General features: G+C 38.1%; 1 protein-coding gene across 3 annotated transcripts in view; it reads left to right on the forward strand.

Annotated features, from left to right (window-relative positions):
• The window catches only part of MIPOL1 (mirror-image polydactyly 1), a 185899-nt gene that overhangs the window by 133271 nt on the left and 31241 nt on the right, over window positions 1-21387 (forward strand). For all 3 annotated transcript variants that reach the window (XM_039705098.1, XM_039705099.1, XM_039705097.1), the window contains exon 11: window positions 4262-4356. In XM_039705098.1, the coding sequence (XP_039561032.1) occupies window positions 4262-4356 (95 nt within the window). The remainder of the gene's footprint in view (window positions 1-4261; window positions 4357-21387) is intronic.

The raw sequence follows: 21387 nt of genomic DNA on the forward strand, positions 1-21387 counted from the left end.
TACAGAGTACTGAGGAGAGATGCATTTAAATTGATCAGGGTAATGAAGAGCCTGCTTAGTGAGAGGCAACAGAAAAGGTTTATTTAGCCTATCTCAGAGAAAGGAAAAATAAATGTTTATATATATATATATATATAATGTTGTGCATAAATGCATAAGAAAATAAATCAATTTAAAAAGCTATGAAACTTTATTAGTCAACTTAATTGGATTTTTTCCTTTCTATTGGATATTGAAAAGTCTTACAAAAGCCATCTCTCACACAAAGGTGAGGTTCCAGAGAGAACCTGACAGCATAGGAGGCTGTGTGTTCTTACCTCTTTCAATTTAGATTAGAGTTGAGGGTGCTCATGTTTCCCTAGAGGAATTAGGAAAAGATAAAAACTAGTTTTGTCCTCTGTTTTCTTTTGCTCAGGTCTTGTATTTTTTCCAGACTTTGTGGTAAGAAAACATGACATTGTTCTTTTAAATGTTTTGAAGCAAAAGCAACAGCAAAAAGATCAGTACCAAGATTTTCTTTAGGTGAGACCAACTATTTTAAGTTTGATAGGTAGTTTGATTAGATTTTATATTTAATTGGAAAATTTAAATTTTCACCAAATAACTGCTAAAATGCAAAATGGGAAAATAAAGAAACAACAATTCTCCTTTGCAGGAAGGTGGATAGGGGCACAGAGAATGGGAAAGAATCTATCCACATTAAACCAAATATGAAAGTGTAGGAACTTCTGGACAAAACAAAATATTCAGAAATATTTTTCACAGTATCCAAGAGATCAGAATACCCTTTCAGGGTTAAAAAGGAGCTTTGCTGAGAGTGAACCTATACCAAAAGGTGACCAAGCTCACCTCTAAAGTGACCTTTTTATGGGAAACCACCACCAGAGGAACCTGCATGTAATTCTTCTTCTTGCCTCTTCTTTACCCTACCTTCCAAAACAATTTAATCAAAACAAATAAATTTCAGTGAAAAGTTCTGATTTCCACAGCTTGACATTTTCCAGAGGAACAATATTTTGTTAAAAAGTTCTCAAGCAGCTATTGTTATTACTAGAGGTGAGCTCATGCAGGATTTTTGCCATATGCAGTATGGATGCATTTCAATATACATTTAGGAGTCTTCCAAATTCTTTACTGTAGAGCAGATGCCATTATTTTAGTTAGCAATTTAACTTTGTGATGAGCACTGTTTTGCTTTCCTTCTTCTAGTGAAGGAAGACATCTCTGCCTTGGGAGGATATTTGACTCGTTTATTTGTGTTTACCACCCTTCAGGCCTGTGAACAATGGGTCATTTTGTCACATGGCTGCATGCTGTGCACAGAGACTCTTGTGCTTGGATTTTTGTTGGTCTCGTGAAGCTCCCTAGTATCAACTCCACTGGAAGTTACTTGGAAGTTACTGAGGAGTCTATTTTTCTTCTCTTCACTTTTTGTAGCTCTTGGGTTTGTTGGTTTGTTTTTGTTTGTTTTGTTTTGTTTTGTTTTTATCCAAAGAGCCTGATTCTGCTGATATTTTTATTAGTACAAACCCAGATGCAAACCCAGTCAAATCAGTGCAGTTTTTTCTGCTGAAAAACTGACATAAATAATAGTCTTAACACTCTAGTGCCTCTGACTCTTGTCCTGAATGGCAAGTGGAACATTAGGTGTATTTTTTATGATAGTTCTCCAAAGAGACTAGCCGTTAATCTCTCTGAGTAGGTGTGTCAGCTGCAAACATTTCCTTCCAGTCTACCATTTCAATCACACTTCACAGTACACTGAAAATTGGCAAGGATGTTAATTACTGGCCTCTAGAACAAACCACCTACTTTGATTCAAGTGTGTTTTCCAATTTTTAAGAATGTTGTTTCACCTACAGAACAGTATAATTACAGAAAATAGCTTGGTTTGGCTAGCATCTTGCGTTCTGTGAGTTCTGCTGGCAAGGCAGCGAGCTACACCAGGCAAGAGGCTCACCTGCAGAGGATTTTAACCTCTTTCTGACAGAAGTTAGGGCTTGCCAGCATGCAGTACATTGTTTTCAGTATCAGAAGCTCAAAACCACTGTCACTCAGATGTTAAACATTAACGCTTTCTGCTTTTAAAGCTGAAGGAACGCCCCCCATATAGTAAGAAAGTTTTTATTCTCCAGGGAACTTCCTGTTAAAACTTTATGGATCTCTCTCACAGGAGCAATTACAGCAGTGGGTTCTGTACCTGGGCAGTGCAAAACCCTGGGTGCAACACGACCCACCGAGCAGCACGGTTCACAGACTGCTTGTGTAGCTGCATTTGTGCAATGCGGTGTTCAATAAAATTTGCCAGGAATCAGCCAACTATCCAGGACATGATTAATCAACCAGCAGAATGAATTGCCCATAGATGACTGGGAGTTGACAGTAAACAGTAAAACACCTGCCTTGAAGACTTACAGTCTTAAGAGACAAACAGGAAACAGAAGCAAGCGGGAGCCCTGTTTTAGGAGAGAGATTTTGAGGCATACAGGCAGAGTTGTTCATGATTATACAGTGAGTTTGGCAGACTTCAAGGCTGAACTATGTGCATTTCCCTTCATGGGTTTGTAGCTCATATAACAGGTCTTTAATTTACTAAGAAACTTTTCCGCAACACTGTCCTGAAGAGTTGGCAGAATCCACAGTTGGCATTTCTCACACATGTGCCTCTTGGTTAAGGGCCCTACAATTTGTACAATTAATAACTTACACCATGAATTAAAAACATTGGAAAACAGCCCAATGCTCAGGCTCATGTGTCAAGGAATTGCTGTGGAAGCCTGCTCTTATTTGTTGTTACAACAATAAATCACCCACTGATTTATTTATATGGTACCTGGGCCCTCAAGGCAGTCCTGCAGTGCTATTGAAACTGGACTTCTAAAATTAATAGTGATTAAGGTATAGACACATACTAAATATGCGTGAATACTTATTTCTCCCTACCTCCTCTTTAACTGTTGGGGCTGGCTCCCTTCCTGAATTGCAAGCCACATGCTGCAATTTCCATTATGGTCGTGAGTCACACTCCCTTCAGTGTGAATCAAGGGTGGGAGGGGGAGTGTCCAATGGGGTTCACAGATGGGAGATGATGGTGATTGCTCAAGGATTCCCTCCATAAACCAGATCCTGGGTAAGAATGCACCCAGATCCCAGCATGTGCTGTCAGTGCCAGCCTCTGCAGTCCCTGCTGGCTCATTGCCTGCCACTGCTCAGGGTCCTGGTTGCCCTTAAACAGGTAGGGAGCCATGTGCAGACCAGAGTCGTGTCAGTAGTTCATGGCCAAGGCTTTGCTTCACTTTCTGTATGTTGACCAGCAGTTGTGGGGTATAGCAATATATATCATACCAATGTATATTGCATATATACCATATGAAATATGTTTGCTGATAAACACTTGTCTGAACTAAAGAGTTCTAACCTTAGGTATTCGAAAAACTTACACGGGAGAAGCCATTCAAAACTTCTTAGTTTTAGGGGGAAAAAAATAGCAAAATTTCAATACTAGAAAAAGAAGGAATATTTCATAGGAATTAAATAGGCTGGGGTGGTGCTCGTTTGCTTCCTGGTAGCTGGTACAGTGCTGGGTTTTGGATTCAGTATGCAAATAACGTTGATAACTGATGTTTTAGATGTTGCTAAGTGGTGCTTCCCCCAAGTCAAGGACTTTCAGTGTGTCCTGCACTGCTAGTGAGGAGGTACACAAGAAGCTGGGAGGGAGCATGGTCAGGACAACTGACCAAAGTGGCCAAAGGGACATTCTGTGTGATAAAACATCACACCCAGTATATAAAATGGGGGGAGTTACCAGGAAAGGGTGTGAGTTACAGCTCAGAGACAGGCTTGGCATTAGTCAGCAGGTGGGGAGCAGTTGTATTGTGCATCACTTGCCTGTCTTGGGATTTATCTCCCTCTGTCCCTCTCCTTTTTATTACAATTACTCATATTAATATCATTATTATTATTATCTTCTACTTTGTTTCAGTTATTTAACTGTTCTTATCTCAATCAACAAGTTTGATTTTCTTTTCTTTCCTGATTCTCCTCACCATTCCATCAGTAGGAGGAAGGGGAAAGAAGTGACCAAGCAGCTACATGGTACTTAATTCCTGGCTGGGGTTAAGCCACAACACTATGTTACATACAGCAGTATAACTCTATGTGTGCAGTTATAGTGGTTGAAATTATTGCACAGATTGATGTGTTTTCAAAAAAGTATGGATGTTCTGAATAAATTAGTTATCGGTTGTTTATCATTTCACAGGCAGAACTGATAACTTTGCAACAAGTAAAGGAAGCTGCTCTTCAACAGTGCAAAAAACTAGAGGAAGAAGTCCAAACATTGCGTGTTTATTACAGGTAAAATGATTGATTCTAATATGAATGAGTGACTCATAGGGAAAATTTTCTGTATGATGTCTGACTGAGTGAGGAAATGGCCTTATCAAATAGGTATTTGTTGGAAAAATGTGAATACATCAATGAATCAAAGCCTGCATTTCTGCTCTACTGCTCACCAACCATGTCTTTGAAACAGGAGTCCCCTTCTTATAGCCTGAATTTTGTATTCGTTTCTTCCAAGGGAAGTGAAAAGTTGGTGATGGCTGATTTTTTCACTAAAAAGCTGTGCTATGGCAATGTGATCACTTAAAAACACATGGACAAAAGAACCAGATTACATAAATGCTTGTTTTTTCCCTGATTGTTTGCACATACCTAACTTAGTCAATATAGATTTTAAAATAATAAATTTGTAATTCTAAAATACCGGTTTCTTCTTCAACCCCAATATATGTGCCTCTTAATTCCTTATGTTCTGTGGCGGTTTGGAGAATGAGAGAAATACCCATTCTCATTAATTTAGGTGTGCTGCACTGAACATTTGCATGGATCGGTGGGTTTTAGTCCCTAAGGAAAGCTCTGTGTGGTCTAGTGAAGGAGTTAGGTTGTTTTATGGAGTGATGTTGGGTTACAGCTCTCATTTCATCCTGACCTGCTGTGTGAGAGGGGATACAGAGCTGCCAGCAGGTTAAAGGCAGGAGAATTGGCATCAACACAGCTGAAAATTGTGAATCTGAAGGCTGAATGTCTGTGATGAGGGATGTGGGCTACAGAGGTAAATAATAAATATAGTGTGAATACTATACTCATTGGAAATAAAGAGGGCTAGTTATTTATGTCTAGAAAGCATTTGCAGTAGCAGAACTGTGTATGTTTTCTGTGTTTCAGCATTCAAAAGTGAAAAATACTCAGGTTTCTAGAGGTTTTTCAAGTTTTCCCTTCTCATTAAGTTTATTAAAACCTTGGAGGGAAGTTTCAAAAACAACTTTTGTCCCTAAATCTCATAGGCATTTATTTAAAGCCTGTTAATAGTGAATAGAAACCCCAAGCAATTTGTGATTATTGCATTTAATGAATTTGGTCAGCATTTAGTGTGTGCACAAATTATGGTATGATTTACCAAGCTAGAAAGAATTTATTATGGTGCCCTTATTACTCATTTAAATGGGGTTTTTTTTAATAATTTAAAAACTGAAATGCATTTTTTATTGATATTTTAGAAATTAAAAATTTGTTTGTGTTGATCTGTACACATTGTAGGAGACTTTTCACTGATTTTTGACTTACATTTTTGGCATAGCCTATCGAATTTGCACTAACAACATACAATGTTTAACAAGTATAGTAGGCAGCAACAGCCATTTACTTTGTAAATGCTTTAAATCCCAGAAATATTAACAATAATGACTTGTGGGAATCAGCATTAGAATGTACCATGTTAATTTGAACAGTCAAAATTTCACTGTAAGTTGGTTGACAGCATTTGCAAAATCTATCCATAAGGTGTTGGAATGCTCACTTGATTATCCCCTGGGGCAAGAACTATTGTATTGTTCTACTGATTTATACAAGTTATAACATCTAAAGCAGAAGATTTAATCTCCTACCTACCTCACTGTTCTAGAGGCTAATGTGTTCCGAAGTGGACACACAGAGTGACTGATTGAGGTTGGCAGGGACCTCTGGAGGCTGTCTTGTCCAGCTCTGCTCAAGCAGGGCCACTGAGACCTGATTGCCCAGGTCCAGAGGGGTTTTGAATGTCTTAAGTATTCCAAACTTAAGACATTCAGGTTATGAATCAGAACCTCTCTGTATGGAAACACTGTCTTAAGCATACAAAGACATTACTTGAAAAGCCAGAGGCCACCTGGAGCTGAACTTGCAAGGGTTGTAAAAAGCAACAAGGATTCCTATAAGTGCATAAGCAGCAACTTTTAATTTCTCAGGCCTGTCTTTTGACTTGATTAGAAATTAATTGCACCATTATGAGGATTCTTATGAACTTCTTGACATTTTGATTACAGTTTCCTTTAAGTTACATGGACATCTGCAACACATGCCAAGGAGACAGAAAAGAATATATGTCACATGTACATAAAGCTTTGGGAACTGTACCAGGCCAAGGGTGGGATGGCCACAGTAATTATGAATGACAAGGTAGACAGTGCATTTCCCAAGCCATCCCAAATGAATGAAAATTTGCACTCTGATTTGTATGTGGAAGGGATGGATGTATAGATGTCTGCTGGGTCTTCTTATTTCCTCATAGTGCTTGCCATGCTACGGTAGTCTAGAATAAGCACTGGGAGTGTTTTTAGACAGTCTGTTCTGAACTGGGGTGGAAGTTTGCTGCTTTGATCCAAGTGAGTTAGCTGTATGATTTGCTGTTCAAGACTGCATTCCCAGGAGTTACTTCTCTTTTTGGATTTTGTAATTCCCCAGTGAGCAAAATACAGGCTTCCACACATGCTCCAATTGTCAAGAGACCTGTAAAACTGCAATGTGACAATGCCAGGTGCACATTCCCTTCACCTACTGCTCTTTCATGTCTTCGCCAGATTCTTATACTTTCTGTCTTAAGCCCCAACATAAGGGCTTGAGAATTTTGGCTCATTTGGTTATTTCTCCTTTTGCTCTTTGGTCTTCCCTGGCCTTACAAAAAGCATTTCTCCAACTTTATTATTTTTCTCCTTTTTTTAAGTGAGATTTTTTGATTTGGTTTAGGAATGGTACTCCCCAGTTTAGTGGTCTTGCTGAGATTCTCCACACTACATGCCACTTGCCCATTCCCCCCTTCTCCCTCCTGCTTCTTGCCCTGCAACAGGATGGAAAAGAGAATTGGAGGCACATAAGGTGAAGCTCAGGAGTTGAGATAAGAATAATTTACTGGAAACAGCAATGAGACAAGAAAACAAACAGTAACAGCAACAATATTAATAACAAAAGCATACAAAAGAGAGAGTGATTCACATGCACAATTCTCACCCCAACCCAACCACAGCCACGCTATGCCAATGGGAAGGAGCCCTTTCTCCCCAGAAAAGACTCGCTTCTCCCTCCAACTGGAAGATGTCATAAGGTGGTAGAGAATATCCTCTGGGTCACAGCCATGCTCCCTCCTGGCTACTGCAGAAATTTACCCTGTCCAGAACCAGGACACTACATCATTCTTTAACTTAGAAGAAGCAATTTTAAGAAAACAAAAACAAATAAACAAACAGAACAAAACAACAACAACAAAAAAACAACAACAACAAAGCAAACAAAAAAACCTAGAGGTTCCTATTAAAGCATACAAGTGATACCCACATTACTTGTACTTGTGCCTTAACACACAATAACATTTCAAGGATTTGGTCACAAAAGTAATGACTGTGTGTGTATATTAACTATTTTGTATGTATACATGTGTAAACAATGCCATTAAAATGTGCATTTTTATACCAATCTGACTTTCACTAACATTAGCATAATCCAGGAAAAGCAAAGTATCATTTGATCATACAAAATCAGGGGAGAGATACTTAGGTCCAGAATATCTGTATGTGTGAAGTAAGTACACACAGACATGCCTAAAGGAGGGAAACAAGTGGAGACCTTCAGGGGAAAAAATAAAATCCCCTTCTGTTTTCTCCAGAGGAAAGATTATTGCTATCTAGAATATTGCATCCAGTTTAAGGTTCCCAGTAAAAGTAAGACATCTATAAATTGGAGAAAGTTTGACAGAGGGCAACTGGTACAGTCAGGAAGCCATAGCATTTGCAATGTAAAGAGAGACCAAGGGTACTGCTCTTGTACAGCCTGGGAAAGAAAAAAATATTCCTTCCTTTGTTGGCTCCAGGGAGACCTAATGGCAGCCTAACAGAGTCTGTGCAGAGCTTGTCAAGAAAGGCGACCTCTTCACAGTGCTCCATGACAACAGGGTGAGAAACAACTGACTCAAATTGAAACAAGAGCATTTCAGACAGGTTACACGGGAAAACTTTTTCCATAGGGGCTGTCCATCATTGGAACAGGTTGCCAGAGAAGTTTTTACCATCTCCATCCTTGGAGATTTCCAGTGCCTAACGTGATAAAGTCATGAGCAACATGGTGTGATCTCATATTGATATCACTTTGGGAAGAAGTTAGGTTGGACTGGAGGTAGCCAGTGGTCACTTCCAACCTCATTATTCTACAATTCTCTTATCTGGTAGCTGTTGCTGTTTGAAGACGTTCATTTCTTTTTTCCCTCCAAATGTGAAAGAAGTCTGTTTTGTAAACCACGCTTCTTTTCAGGTGAAGTGAAAAGCAAATCCCAACTGAAGCTTCATGGAAAGCTATAATGGCCTAACCCAAAATTTATATTAGCTTTTCCAGATATAATGAGGAAACATTTATTTCCCTCTGACTTTTGACTTTTTGAAAAGAAAGCATATCCCAGAACAGTTTGAGTCTTCTTTAGAAGGGATAGAGAAGTGAAATGGAATTAAAAAGGAGGAAGAAGCTTATTCAGATACATAAGGAACAAGAAGCTGGCTACAAATAAAGTTTGGCAGGTTCTGTGCTTCTGTTTGTTCTTCTTCTGTTGGCTTTGTGTCAGGTTTCAAAAATAAAATGGTGTTTTCTGGATGCTAACTCAAAAATACACACCAGAAATTAAAATTTGCATAACAGTTAGGAATAGCATAGAGTTTCTGTCATACTAATATAATTGTTTATACACAATGCTCTTTAAGCTAGAGATTAATGCAAATAATAAGACCCTCAGTGACCAAAGAAGGCTATATCCAAATAACCAGTTTTGAAGTACATGGGACTCCCACTACCTCTTTCTCATATACCTCTGTTGTTTGAACATCATCACAAGTTTTGTATTTGCATATATTTCAGTTATGTGATCTGTCCAATTTTATAATCAGGTTCCTTCTTCCCCTAGATTTATATGGGAAGTGTGACACTATATGGTGTGGGATATGCCTTTGGTCAGTTGGAGTCAGCTGTTCCATCTGTGTCTCTGTCCAACTTCTTGGGCACCCGTCACCTGCTCACTACTGGAGCAGAATGAAAAGCAAAAAGGGCTTGACTCTGTGTGAGCACTCCTCAGGAGTAACTGAAACATCCATGTGTTAGCAACGCCTTTTTTCAACACAAATCCAAAATGTATGCCATACCACCTACTATGAAGAAAATCTACTGTATCCCAGTCAAAAGCAGTATAATGTTGCAAAGTAATTGGAATATGTAAGTTATGGTGAGCATGGGTGAAAAACATGCCTTATTTTTCAGTCATATGATGGTTCTCAACAATGAAATAGAAGATTAACTTCTGTAAGGCTCCTTGTACTAATAAGTACAATTACCTGAAATAAGTAGTTTTAGATTCAAACTTTCAGTTAATATGGGTAGTTTCTCTGCATTCAATGCTAGCAGCTTTCTTGCTCTCTAACCAGTTGTAGCACTTTATAAGTTAAAAACTATTGAAGAGGTTTAACAGAATTTAAATCTACAAGTTTCAATGCTTACAATACTTCATTTGGAATACTTGGAATTCATGTTTAAGTGGCATAAGCAAATGGTGTAAATAACAGTTGGTTTTATGGATGTCCATATATTTTTCCCACAAAGTCTCTTGTAAAAGGATATGGAAGTTAATTTTTTAAAGACTGAGATCAATAAATGTGAAAGTAGGAAATCAAGAAGGTTTTTTATTATTTCCCCAAATAAAGAACTTAAAGACTCAGGGGCAAACTCAATTTTCATCTTAATTACAGAACTGAATCACCCTGTAACAGGAGAAATAGATGAAGAAACATATTTCTCATAAATAGCCATTATTTCTAGTCCTGGATAAAAAGACTTTCTATTCAAGCTTTGGATACAGTTGTGTGTGTTTAATTTACTTCCATTCTATAGTTTCATGACTGATGTTATGGAATATAATACTCAGATGGTGCCATTTCAACCATGCTCCATGGACTCTGTGTATGGATATAGAATGGTGTAATTCTTGCTGTTAGAATGTTGCTTTCATTCCAGTTTTAAGGGCTATTAAAAACTATAAATTATTTCTACTAGAAAGTCAATATTCATCTTCACAGCCACTGCAGTAACAAGTCAGAATACAATAAATAGCCTAAATAGTCAGGTTCTTGTACTCTGACAGACCCCTGCTCATTTCAGCTGTTTGTTCTGCCATCTCTCCATCTTCTTCAGAGTTCTCTCAGTCTAGATTTGCCTTAGGGGAACACAATATGTAGCAGAAGATTGGGCTGCTCTAACATCCAATTTCCCAGCCCAAATGAACTGGAACCCATTTACAGTGGCATTAGTGAAGCTGCAACCACTAATGCAGAGTGGTGATCTCAGTCCTTCCTCTAAAGCAATAGCTGACTACCTTGAGCACCTGTCCCAGCAGTTTACCTCAGAGAACTGGTCTTTTCATACCTGGGTTTTTTTATCTCACTTCAGTTATGGCCATTCAGTTATGGCCGTTGACTCATTTTCCTGCTCTTTTCATCCTGTCTGCTTGCTTCTGTTCTGGCAGTTGCTGTCATTGTTTCAGTACTAGTTGCCTTAGACATAACATGGTGTAATTACAGTCATTAAGAAGAATGACCAAGTAATGGTATCACTGTAAAACACACAGTTCTTTTTGAAGAGCAGTTTTGCATCATGGAGAGGACATCGGTTGTGTTTCAAGTATTCTCTGTTCTTGCAGAAGAGACTTCTATTTTATTGAAGCATTTCAGACAGCTGACATTAAACATAAACCGTCAGCTAATTAAATTTCCCACTTACAAGCGCAGAAGAGGTTCTTTTTTTATACCAAAGAGATGAGGGGCTTGGATATGCAGTGGGAGACCATGTAATACATGTTTTGGAGGAAACTAATCTGCTCCAGTTTGATGCAGCCAAACATATAGAAAGCAATGAATCTGTAAGGGAACACTAAGGTTTTTGTTTGTCTTCTGTTATAACAAAAGAAAGGCAGGGACTGTCTTTCTGTTTGTTTATTGAACTGAATGTTAAAATTAGTAGAAAATTGAGGTGGAGAAACACTGCTGTCTTTAAATCAGATTGGTTAAAACCACATTTTCTCTCAGCAATGCATGGAGGTTTCAGTGAATTTTTAGTCAAATTGTGGGGGTGAAGGGAGCCAACACCCTGATTATTTGGACCTGGGATTTGGAATCTATGTGCCCAGTTTTCTCTTCTTCTGTTTTGTGCCACTTTGCAGTGAGGTGCTGCAGCCCCAAAAGAATTGGGATTTTAGGTGAGTCTTTCTCTGTAGTCTCATAAGCGTTTTCCCACTGGTAAGCCCCTGTGTCCCCTATGACTTCTTTCCTTTGTTGCTTTATTGCTTGTGCAATCACAGCTCTTGCTGGTGTCATAGGAGATAAAAGTCCAAGGTTTGGGGGCTGTTTCATGAGCTGGATCAGACAGCCGAAGGGGGGAAGACTGATCAGTGAGCTGCCCCTGCATTGGAAAGCAGCTGCATGAGGTTTTACTGGTGCTACTGAGATGGCTTTATTTCTCAGTGGCTTGGTGCAGGTGAGCAGTAAAGGCAGAGCACTCCCTTGTTATCCTTGTGTATTGCACACTTTATTGAATTTATTATCCTCCTGTCCCTGCCCCATTCCCAGACTTCTTATTCTCCAGCTTGGAATTGATTATTGTCTCGCTTTGTGCATTTGTTCAACTTTCTAACAATAATATAGTCAGAGAGACTGACTTTAGAAATAAATCTGTGGATAGAAAAATTTCTTGGGAGCATGGCAGACCAGACTCACATCCATTCTCCAGTTAGTATTTGACCATTTGTAAAGACAAGGGACAGTGGAGAGAAACTCCAGTATGTACCATAGGCTTGATGTTTACAGTGGCACTTTGGCAGGCAATGCAAAGGCGAAACAGTATCTGAACCTATTGGGGGCTGATGGGTATCCTTTTTTTTGCCCTCCAATGAAATATTCTAGGCATCAGCATGCTCTTTAACCTTTTGGTGTCTCTCATTCATTTAGAAGCACACCAAAAATTTTTTTAAATATTTTGCTTTTTGCCCTAACATGATTTTAAAAGTTTTTCTATCTTACTGGAAAAAAAAATTAGAATGGCAAAACAATTTCTAACTCAGCTTTAGTGATTTATGAAAATTTTAAGAGAGAGGAAGCACTGAACTGTCAAAGATCCAAGGCACCTGATGGAATAACAAACCACCTCACGCCATCCCTGCAACCAGAATGTAGTACGTTAAAATTGCCTTGTGGTGCTGTTGGATTGGTATGAACTACACTTTATGAAATCTTTGTGCATAATGTTTCCAGGGGCTGGCTCTTGGCCTTCAGAGGTGCCTTGCCAATAGAAACACTAAGCAGCAGGATTGAGGAAGCAGCATGAATATGGACTGGAGTGCCTGACACGCTGTGTGATGCAGTTTTAATTTGCACCATGCACTGTGCTAATTCCACTACTGCTTCTGCCACTGAATGTTATAGTGGCAAAGTTTCTTAAATTTTTCAAATTAGTTGAGGACCAACCAGTCACTTTTTGTGCCAAGTACTTTAAGGCTAGAAGTGCTCCACAGGTCCTTACACTGTATTGCACCAGACTTGAGCTGACTTCTCTACTTATTTGCGGTCGTGGGGTAATGTGAACTAAAACAACATTTACTTTGTCGTTTTTGCTGGGATGGGCCTTTTCACATGAGTTTCTGTTCTTCTCTAAGAGCAACGATTTGCTTGACAGAAAGGAATTCCTTGCCATTGGATGCTGATATGGTCTCACGACTCTGTATACAAGGCCCTGCTGGCATTATGTTCACAGCTGTCCTTTGCCTGGCTGATTCCTTCACCTTCTTTTTTACCTCTGCTCTGCGTGATTTTCTGTTATGACTTCCTTGGTTTCTCAGTGAGCTGAAAAGCCTGGGAGGTGTAACTTTGTTTTGTGTTTTTTTGAAATAAGCACATAGTTAGAGATGTCTAGGAACCATTTTTCGAAGCTGTTAAGGTGTAATAAAATTGAGTTCTTGGAAGGTTTAAAGTCTCTGGAGGAACTACCTGCAATCAACCCACTGACTGCTACTGGTAGTTTGGAGTAGATAGCAATACAAAGTATGAAACTCCTGTAGAAATACTTGTAAAAATTAGGATTATGAGATCACTAAAGTTAATATCTATTCTATACAATGTAAGAATACACAAAGTCAAAATTGGAGAATCTATAAAGAGTATATGCAGGATTATGAAATCTGTTATCTGCTAGAAAGGGTGTGTGGACAAAGGCTACATTGAAATGTTGAAATGCTGGATGAATATAGATTAATCACATCACTAAACACTGCTTCAGCTGCTTTATTTGTATAAACTGAATAAGAAGTTTTACCCTTTTGCATAACACCTTTAGAGACTATGAAAATGCAGGTACTCTTGCTTTAAAATGAGAGAAGGAAAACAGATACAGAATAAGAAGCAGCCCTCTCTAGAGCAAGTTAAAGAAACACAGGAAAACCGTGTGTGTAATAAGAGCTATTTGGAAGACAGATTTTCCCATGAGAAGTTAGGAAGAAAATCTAAAAGTATAAAAGAATTTGTCTTGCCCTATAAATATTGTATGAAAGGGAATTCTTTTGTTATTAATATGATATTTAGAAATATAGTAATAACATTGTCAGGAGGACTTAAAATGCCATTTCATTTTATGCTGGTTTTTCACAGGACATGTTTTTATGTTAAAATGTCAATTCAATAATTTTGCAAAATCATGACTGATGTGTTTCAGTTCAATTCTCTTCAGCTGAAGAACTGAAATCAAATGGCATTACAGTTTGAAATACTAAGGTGAAAGAAAACTTCTCACTTAGAAATGTGCCACAGGAAGACACATTCGTGTTGGAATTTACATTTCCCAATTTAAAAAAAATCTTTGGTGAGAAGACTTTCTACATGAGCAATTTTCAGTCAGTGCTAGACATAACATTGCTTTTCTTACTCTGCATTTTACACTGCTCACAGTGGAAAAATGTTAGGGAGTATCTAAGAATGCAGGTGGCAGAAGTCCTCTGCCTGTCACAGAACACAAAACAGAAGGCTGCCCACCTGTTTTGTTTACAAAGAGAGAAGTAGAGAGTAAGGTATTTTCTTTATTCAATTTCCTTCTAAACGTAGAGCTTTTGTTAAATTGATACATGTGTGTCACACTGATGCGTTTTACTGGAAAAAATTCCATTTTAACTTCCCACTCACTACCTGCTTTTCTAACTAATGTGATAGAGGTCTTGTATTTTGGAAGGTTTTTAACCTGTGTCCAGCATTCCATAATGATGTGTTACTTGTCTGGTGTGGGTAGTTCTTCCAGCATAGGTGTGAAAGCAGTCATTTTTAAGAGAGTAGAGACCAACTTGGAAGCTTCAGCCACAGTTTTCCAGTGAATAAGTGGGCCTGCTGGGATTTGCTCAGTTCTGAGTTTCAGATATTTGAGTAAAGTGTAACATGTTAGTAATAGTTTGCTTTTATAAGCAGCCGTTTACATGCTCATGACAGGAAGGAGAGCTAGCACAGAGCCACTTGTCTTTTTTCCTGATGCCACAAGACAGATATGTAACCAGTGGTATGGAGCTGCTGTCTCACTAGCAGAGGATCTTTTGTGGCTCTGAGTTTGGAAGGAAAAGCCACAGAAGGAGAGGGAGGGAGTTACGCTGAGTGAATCATCAGTGTTGTTTTTCTTTGATAACAAAGAGTTTAGAGAAGCTCTTCCACTACCTGAGCCATTTCATGTTATGGTTTCATCTTCTTTTCTCTTAATCTGTGCTGAATCAGCATTACAGAATGGCCACCTGAAAATGTTTTCATAAATGACAAATAAGTGCAGGGTTTATTTCTTATTTATTTATTTATTTATTTCACACTGCTAGCTAGTCACACTTGGTATGACAGCTAGTGGATTGAAAAGTATGGTATTATACTGTGCAACACTAAAACTTTCTCCTGGTTATTGGTAGCTAATCTCCTGAGGAAGAGAGCCAAGAATGAGATCTCAGAATGAAGAGAAACCTGCAAGCACTGTAATCTCAGAGTTGAACTCACTGAGGTTGCTGACATTTGGAGCAAATAAAATCATGCTCTGTCACACAGGTTCCACCACTGTGTCTCTCCAGTCATCAAGAGAGAGATTTTTATGCAGTTTTCACCACTCTCTTAGGGATTATGCTTTGATTTTTGAGAGCAATTTCTTGACTCTGGTAATTAAAATATATTTTCTTCATGCCTGACACTGTCATTGCTTCCAAGCTTTCAGTTAATAGAATATGTCTGTACCAGTCACAAGACACCACAACAAAAAATACTGATCACCACAAAATAAGCTATGAGATGGCCAAATTGTTTCAAAAGTAGGAAATAATAATGGGAATTGTGTAAAATTTGTTAATATATGTTATAATGTTAAGAGCTGTAACTGTAATGGATCTCTCTCTTTTCAATGTAAATTTGTATTCAGTGCTGGTCAAAATAAGTTTGTATGTGCAAGCAGTATCTGCCTTACAGTCAATAATCTAAGCTAAAAATGCAGTAGATTATTTGGAATTTCCCTGCTTGTCTTTTGTGTTGTTTTTTTTTGGGGGGAGGGGTTTTTTTTGGTTTTGGTTTGGTTTTTTTTAACTAAGCAGGAATGTATTAAAAAAACAAAGTCCTATTTTTTATTTTTTTTTTGGTTAGGTACTTTTTTTACTATTTCTGATGTTTGCAGCAGGAAAATAAATCCTTTTGTTTCATTTAACTATTCTTTTAAAATACCATAGTAAGTAACAAGTGTTGGGTAGAAACAAAGCAAAGTCACAGTTGGATGTTTCTGTTATAAGATAGGCGATGACAATGGTATCTTTTTAGTGTATCTCTTATCTGTGGTGTCATTAAATCTAATGATGTGCTAAATAATAAAAGCAGCCTTATCACATTGCAGGGCTTTGAATTGTCTCAAAGTTGCCATGCCTGCGGGTTCCCTTTGGCTTTTGGACAGGGTTTGGAGTCGGAAGGAGCTGCAGTTCAGAGTGCATTTATGTGATCAAAGCTCTTTAGACAGATGGCTGCTAGCACTCCAAAATTATTAAAATATGTTCCAAGCAACATCAGTCTGTGGGCTTGGGGACCCAACCTTTCATTAGTCAATAAAGGGTCTTGAGTTCTTGAAAATGAAATCTTTAAAGGCTAATAAGGCTGCTGGTTTGCTCTGAGCTGTTTCTTTGGATTTGCAGTTGTGGATTGGAATTGGGCCAGTATCTGTCCAATAAATATGAGGCTTTAAAAAATCTGGTTACAAGAGACCTCCCAGCAGATCTGCCTGTTAAATAGTGTGGCTGAATTTTTCACTCTCATATATGTAAATTTAGACACCTGAGTTTGTATGCAGAGAGCTGGGAAGGGACCCACAAGTGCCCCTTTAAAAAAACAGTCATTTTCTGGAGCAATAGTTTAACTGTAGGTGCCAAAGCAGGATCATTTTGACCTGTATAACTTTATTTTTAAATGCTTATGTGTTGACTAAGGACAGTTCTAGAATACTTTCAGGATACAATAATCAAGAGCTTCAAACATGTTTTCAGAGTTTTTAGAAACCAGTAATTTTACTTACAGCATTCCCAAGTGTTGTCAGTACGTGCCGATTCTAAACATGTGGTAGTATAGTTGGGTGCTACAGTGTGGCTGCATTTATTCTCTTGTCTACACCTGGCTTGTGAAGGACAGCAACTGGGGCTTGTACGAGTGTGTGGTGTCTGTAACCTCTACAAATTTATGTGAGGACAGCAGAACTAAATGCCTGTTTAATAAGATACATGTTTGAGCTTTCTGTTTATTTTTTTCTCTTTGTCTGACAGAAGAGAATCTGCTTTTACAATTTGCAAATTTCTGAACTTGTAGCGTTCTTACCCAGTAGACACTTTCTACACAAGGCTCAAAACATGCAGATATGTAAATTCCCTCCAAAATGCCTCAAGATTTAGCCTGCTGCTGTAGAATGTATTTTAAAACACATCAGAGTTTTGACATGCACCAACAGAAGTAAAACAAGTCGTGGTGATCCCATTAGCTCAATGTGATCCCATTAGCCACATTGTTCAGCCTGTCTTCTTTCACCTTGGGAACAGCTCTCACATTCCTTTTGTCAGGACTTGATGGGGCTGGTAACTGAAGTTCTTCCCCACACACCATATTTACTCTGGGAATGTCAAACTGCATTTCTTTTTCTCAGAATCTCACTCTGAGGCCTTGCCTGCACCTGAACTGCCAGTGAATTTTATCCATCATGAACATAAGCAAGATGTAACTGGTTTTTGATAAAGGTACATTATACTCTGGGTTCTGATTATTTTGGTGAGCTGATTTTAGTTTTCATTTGTTGTAAAATATCTGGTTTCACGTCCCAAAGCTTTTTGTCCACCATCTAACAAACCTGTCGTGTATTCTCTTCTTGCAAATGGCTTCTGAGCTGTGTCATATTTTCCCTAGCTCTAGACATAAGTATTTTGTTTCTCTTCAGATTCCTGCAAAGTATTTTTTTCCTCAGCCAAAACTAAGAGTTCATTTACTACAAAGTAGGCAAAACAAGACAAAAGTCTACAGTAAATGCCCAGGATGTTGTGCACATGCCTGTTTCTCTTAGTGTCTCCATTTCTAGAGTTCCTTATGAACAGATATATTTACCTTGGGCTTGAGAGTTCTCACAGTGACTTAAGTGTGCTCTGAAGTGGTCCTGTTATTTTATCTCTCTTACCGTTCTACCTCCTAATCACCTAAATGAGTCAGAACTTCAGAGTAAGGAAATGCACAAAGCTTTCATCAAAGTGATATGATTATAGGGCTCAATAGATCATGAACAACAAGGACCAAAAAACGTGAAGGACAGATTCACAGTGTCTTGAGAGCAAACAGAATTTCTGCCCTTAGGAATTATCTCTTTCTTTGTATCTCCTAATGTATTAGACTTTACATTAATCACTTTTCCCTCCATTCATATAATCCAAAGCATCATATGACACTTTTTACTAATCAAGCCAGCATCCTGTATAGTCGGGTTTTTTGGGGGTTTTTTTGTCATTTTTCTGAGCTCTGCAGAAGCTCTATTTCCAACAATGCCATGTATCAAGCAACTGCTACCAAGTGCTTCACCCATATTCGCAGGTCTGAGATTTCCAGAGAACTGAGCAGGACTTCAAGAGCAACATGAGTCTGAAGAAGTGGATGATTTTATATGTGCTGCTGAAGTGCTTGAAGGATTCCTGCTTTGTATGTTCTGACTAGTAATTGTTTTCATCTGGAGTTGCAAGTCCCTGTAATTTGTAAACACCAAGTCCTAAAGGTCTCCATTTGGGGAGTGGAAATTAAGGGCCTCCTTTGAAATGTTTTTTCTTTGCCTTTCTATTCCTCTGGCTGTAAGATGTAAATCGTGCTGCTCATGCATTTTTTGGAAAGTGCATTGATTTAAGTTTTCTTTATTAGATTCTGCTAAATATTAAGTGAGAGAAACCTAAATTTGTCACAGTGGCTATTGTCTTGCAGCAGTCCTTCTGAAATGCAAGTAGAGAACTGCCTTTTCCAGATGAGTCATACACTGTGAGTGCCCCATTAATACATTTAATGTTTAATGACCAACTGTTTCTCCTGTTTCCTCCAAATTACTGTAAAGTTACTATTCCAAGGAGAGAAAGTACCTTTTTATTCTGGAGAAGACTGTGGCATTCCTTGCTTTCAGTGAGAATGTAATCTTAAACAGTTCATAGGATTTCCTCTGCTAAAAGGCAAGCACGAGTTTGGAAATCTCTGGAATAGGAACGAGGCTGCAAGAGAGAAAAGAATAGGTATCTACTGTTGCATTAGTTCAGTTTGGGGCATGTATGTGTGTGTGATCAAATTAATGTATGTATATATACCTTTGTTGTAGAAATATTGCAGCATTCCTTTTTTTCTGTTTGAAACAGTGCAGCTCTTTATGATTGGGGGGGGAAAAACCTGGTTTTCTAAAGGAGGTGTTGAGCCTGCCAAAGTTGATGGAGGTGAATTTGGACAGTCAATTAGTGTGGGGCAGCTAGATGGGAACAAAGAAGAATGTAAAATTACTAGATTGCTGCAGATTTATGCTTGCCAGAACAAAACAGGGAAATTGTTTGTGATTTTAAGGACCCTGAGTTTGCAGTCTTAAATAAAGACAGGCCTTAAATAAATCCAAGAATATGTTGGTATAATGATTCTTCTTTTGAATAGTATGAAAGGGTACAAGAATGTCGAACATTTAAAAATTATTTTTGCTCAGCTAATTCTTCCATAATGGACGTTAATACTGTTGACATTACACATGGATTGAATGCAAGCAATTTAGACAATAGATAGTATCAGTTGCTAATAGATCAAACGTAATTATTCTTTGTGAAATAATTTTACACAGTTTAGCAAAATTATTTCAATTATTCACTGTAAAGGAAAACACTGAGTAAAAGTGAAAATACTAAGCTTTCTCCTCTAGGGGCATTATATGCATTTCTAAGTCATATTTTTGTCTCATGGCAACCTTTCCTCTATAGCAGCTTCCAGTGCAAGTTATTACAATTCTTTTTGCATAAGATAGGTCATGTGAAGTTCAGCTGTAGGTGGGGCACTCTGGTTGATTGGGGGACAGTCTTAATAGATCCATTTCATTAATTAAGTCATGCATTTTTTTATTAACAAAACCTGTATGTCAGGTTTAGCCAGCTGGGAGCCATTCTTATGGTTGTTATCTTTGTCAGAAGGAATATTGTGAAAATAAGGAATTACTGTACACGCTTTAACTCCTGATTAAACAGAGGAATGACATCCGCTCACTTGCTGTCCACGAAAAAATAACTTTGGGGCATATCATGGTGTTGATTCATTGATTCTGATCTTACATATCTCATTAAGGTAACAACTGTGTACATTGTATTGAAAATATACCGTGAAGGACTTGTGTCATACCCAATCTGTGGTCATTGAAACAAGCAAGGTTGAGGCCAAAATTTCAAACATCTAGATTATTTATTGTTTCTTTTTTTCCTTGAAGGAATGTTTTCTTCTTGTCCCTGTTTTTGGCTTTATTAAGTAACATTTTCTTGCATTTTTTCTCTTCTGGTCTCCATTCCCAGAGATCAGGAGGAAGCAGCAAGGTTTCCAGGAAGTATTTAGTTGTACTAGGCAGCCAGAAGAGTATCTGCTTATGGCCACAGCCTTTAGTTTCTTGATACAAATAAATTCAAAGCAATATTCACTAGGCTTTCTTCTGGTTCTCAATGGGAAATGCACTAGTGGCTTCCACTATCATTAAAGAAGATTGAACTGGGAGGAACTTTCACCAAAGAGGAAGAAGTTCTGTTGATTTGTCCCTCACCAAAAAGACTGCGGAGAAGGATGGATAACAAGGTTCATGTTAACTGATTTATCTTTCTTTTGCTTCTGAGGTAGGCAAGATATTAATGTTATCCAGGCTTATATAAGATAATGTTCTGTTTGTTTCAATAATAGTCTGTAAAAGAGACTTCCATCCTAAGGGTTTTGGTGGAGATAGAGAAATACATATTCTTCTATTTAGCTCTTCTCTACTGTCTGTATCAAAGGAGTAACTTTACTATACTTTTACAGTTGTGACAGTAGAATCAGGAATGTCGTGATGTAGGAATTTAGTTTTCCCTCTTGAGCAATCTTACTGCTCATATCAGAGGAGGATATAATATCTCTTGGATATGTATAAGCATAGTAGGCAGTATTCAGACCAATAATTATCTTGTCCTGTTCAAAAAATAAATAAGGAATTGAACAGTGTTGAATTCCGTGTTGGCTAGATTTCACAAGATCTTTCATACTCATTCAGTTTCCTTGTCAGGTCCTGAGAAAATAATTAATTCTTTGGTTCAGTGCAACCACTATATTTCCTGCTACACTTTTTCACTTTAACTGCTCATCAAGAAAAAAACTAAGAAAAAACTGCAGTTTTTCTTGTGAAATCCTGTGTTATAAAGTGAAAAATGTTGTTTTCTTCTTCAACCAAGCTAAATTGTAGTGCACAACT

The sequence above is a fragment of the Passer montanus genome, unplaced genomic scaffold (assembly GCF_014805655.1).
Source record: "Passer montanus isolate IOZ18808 unplaced genomic scaffold, ASM1480565v1 scaffold18, whole genome shotgun sequence".
Taxonomy (NCBI): Eukaryota; Metazoa; Chordata; class Aves; order Passeriformes; family Passeridae; genus Passer; species Passer montanus.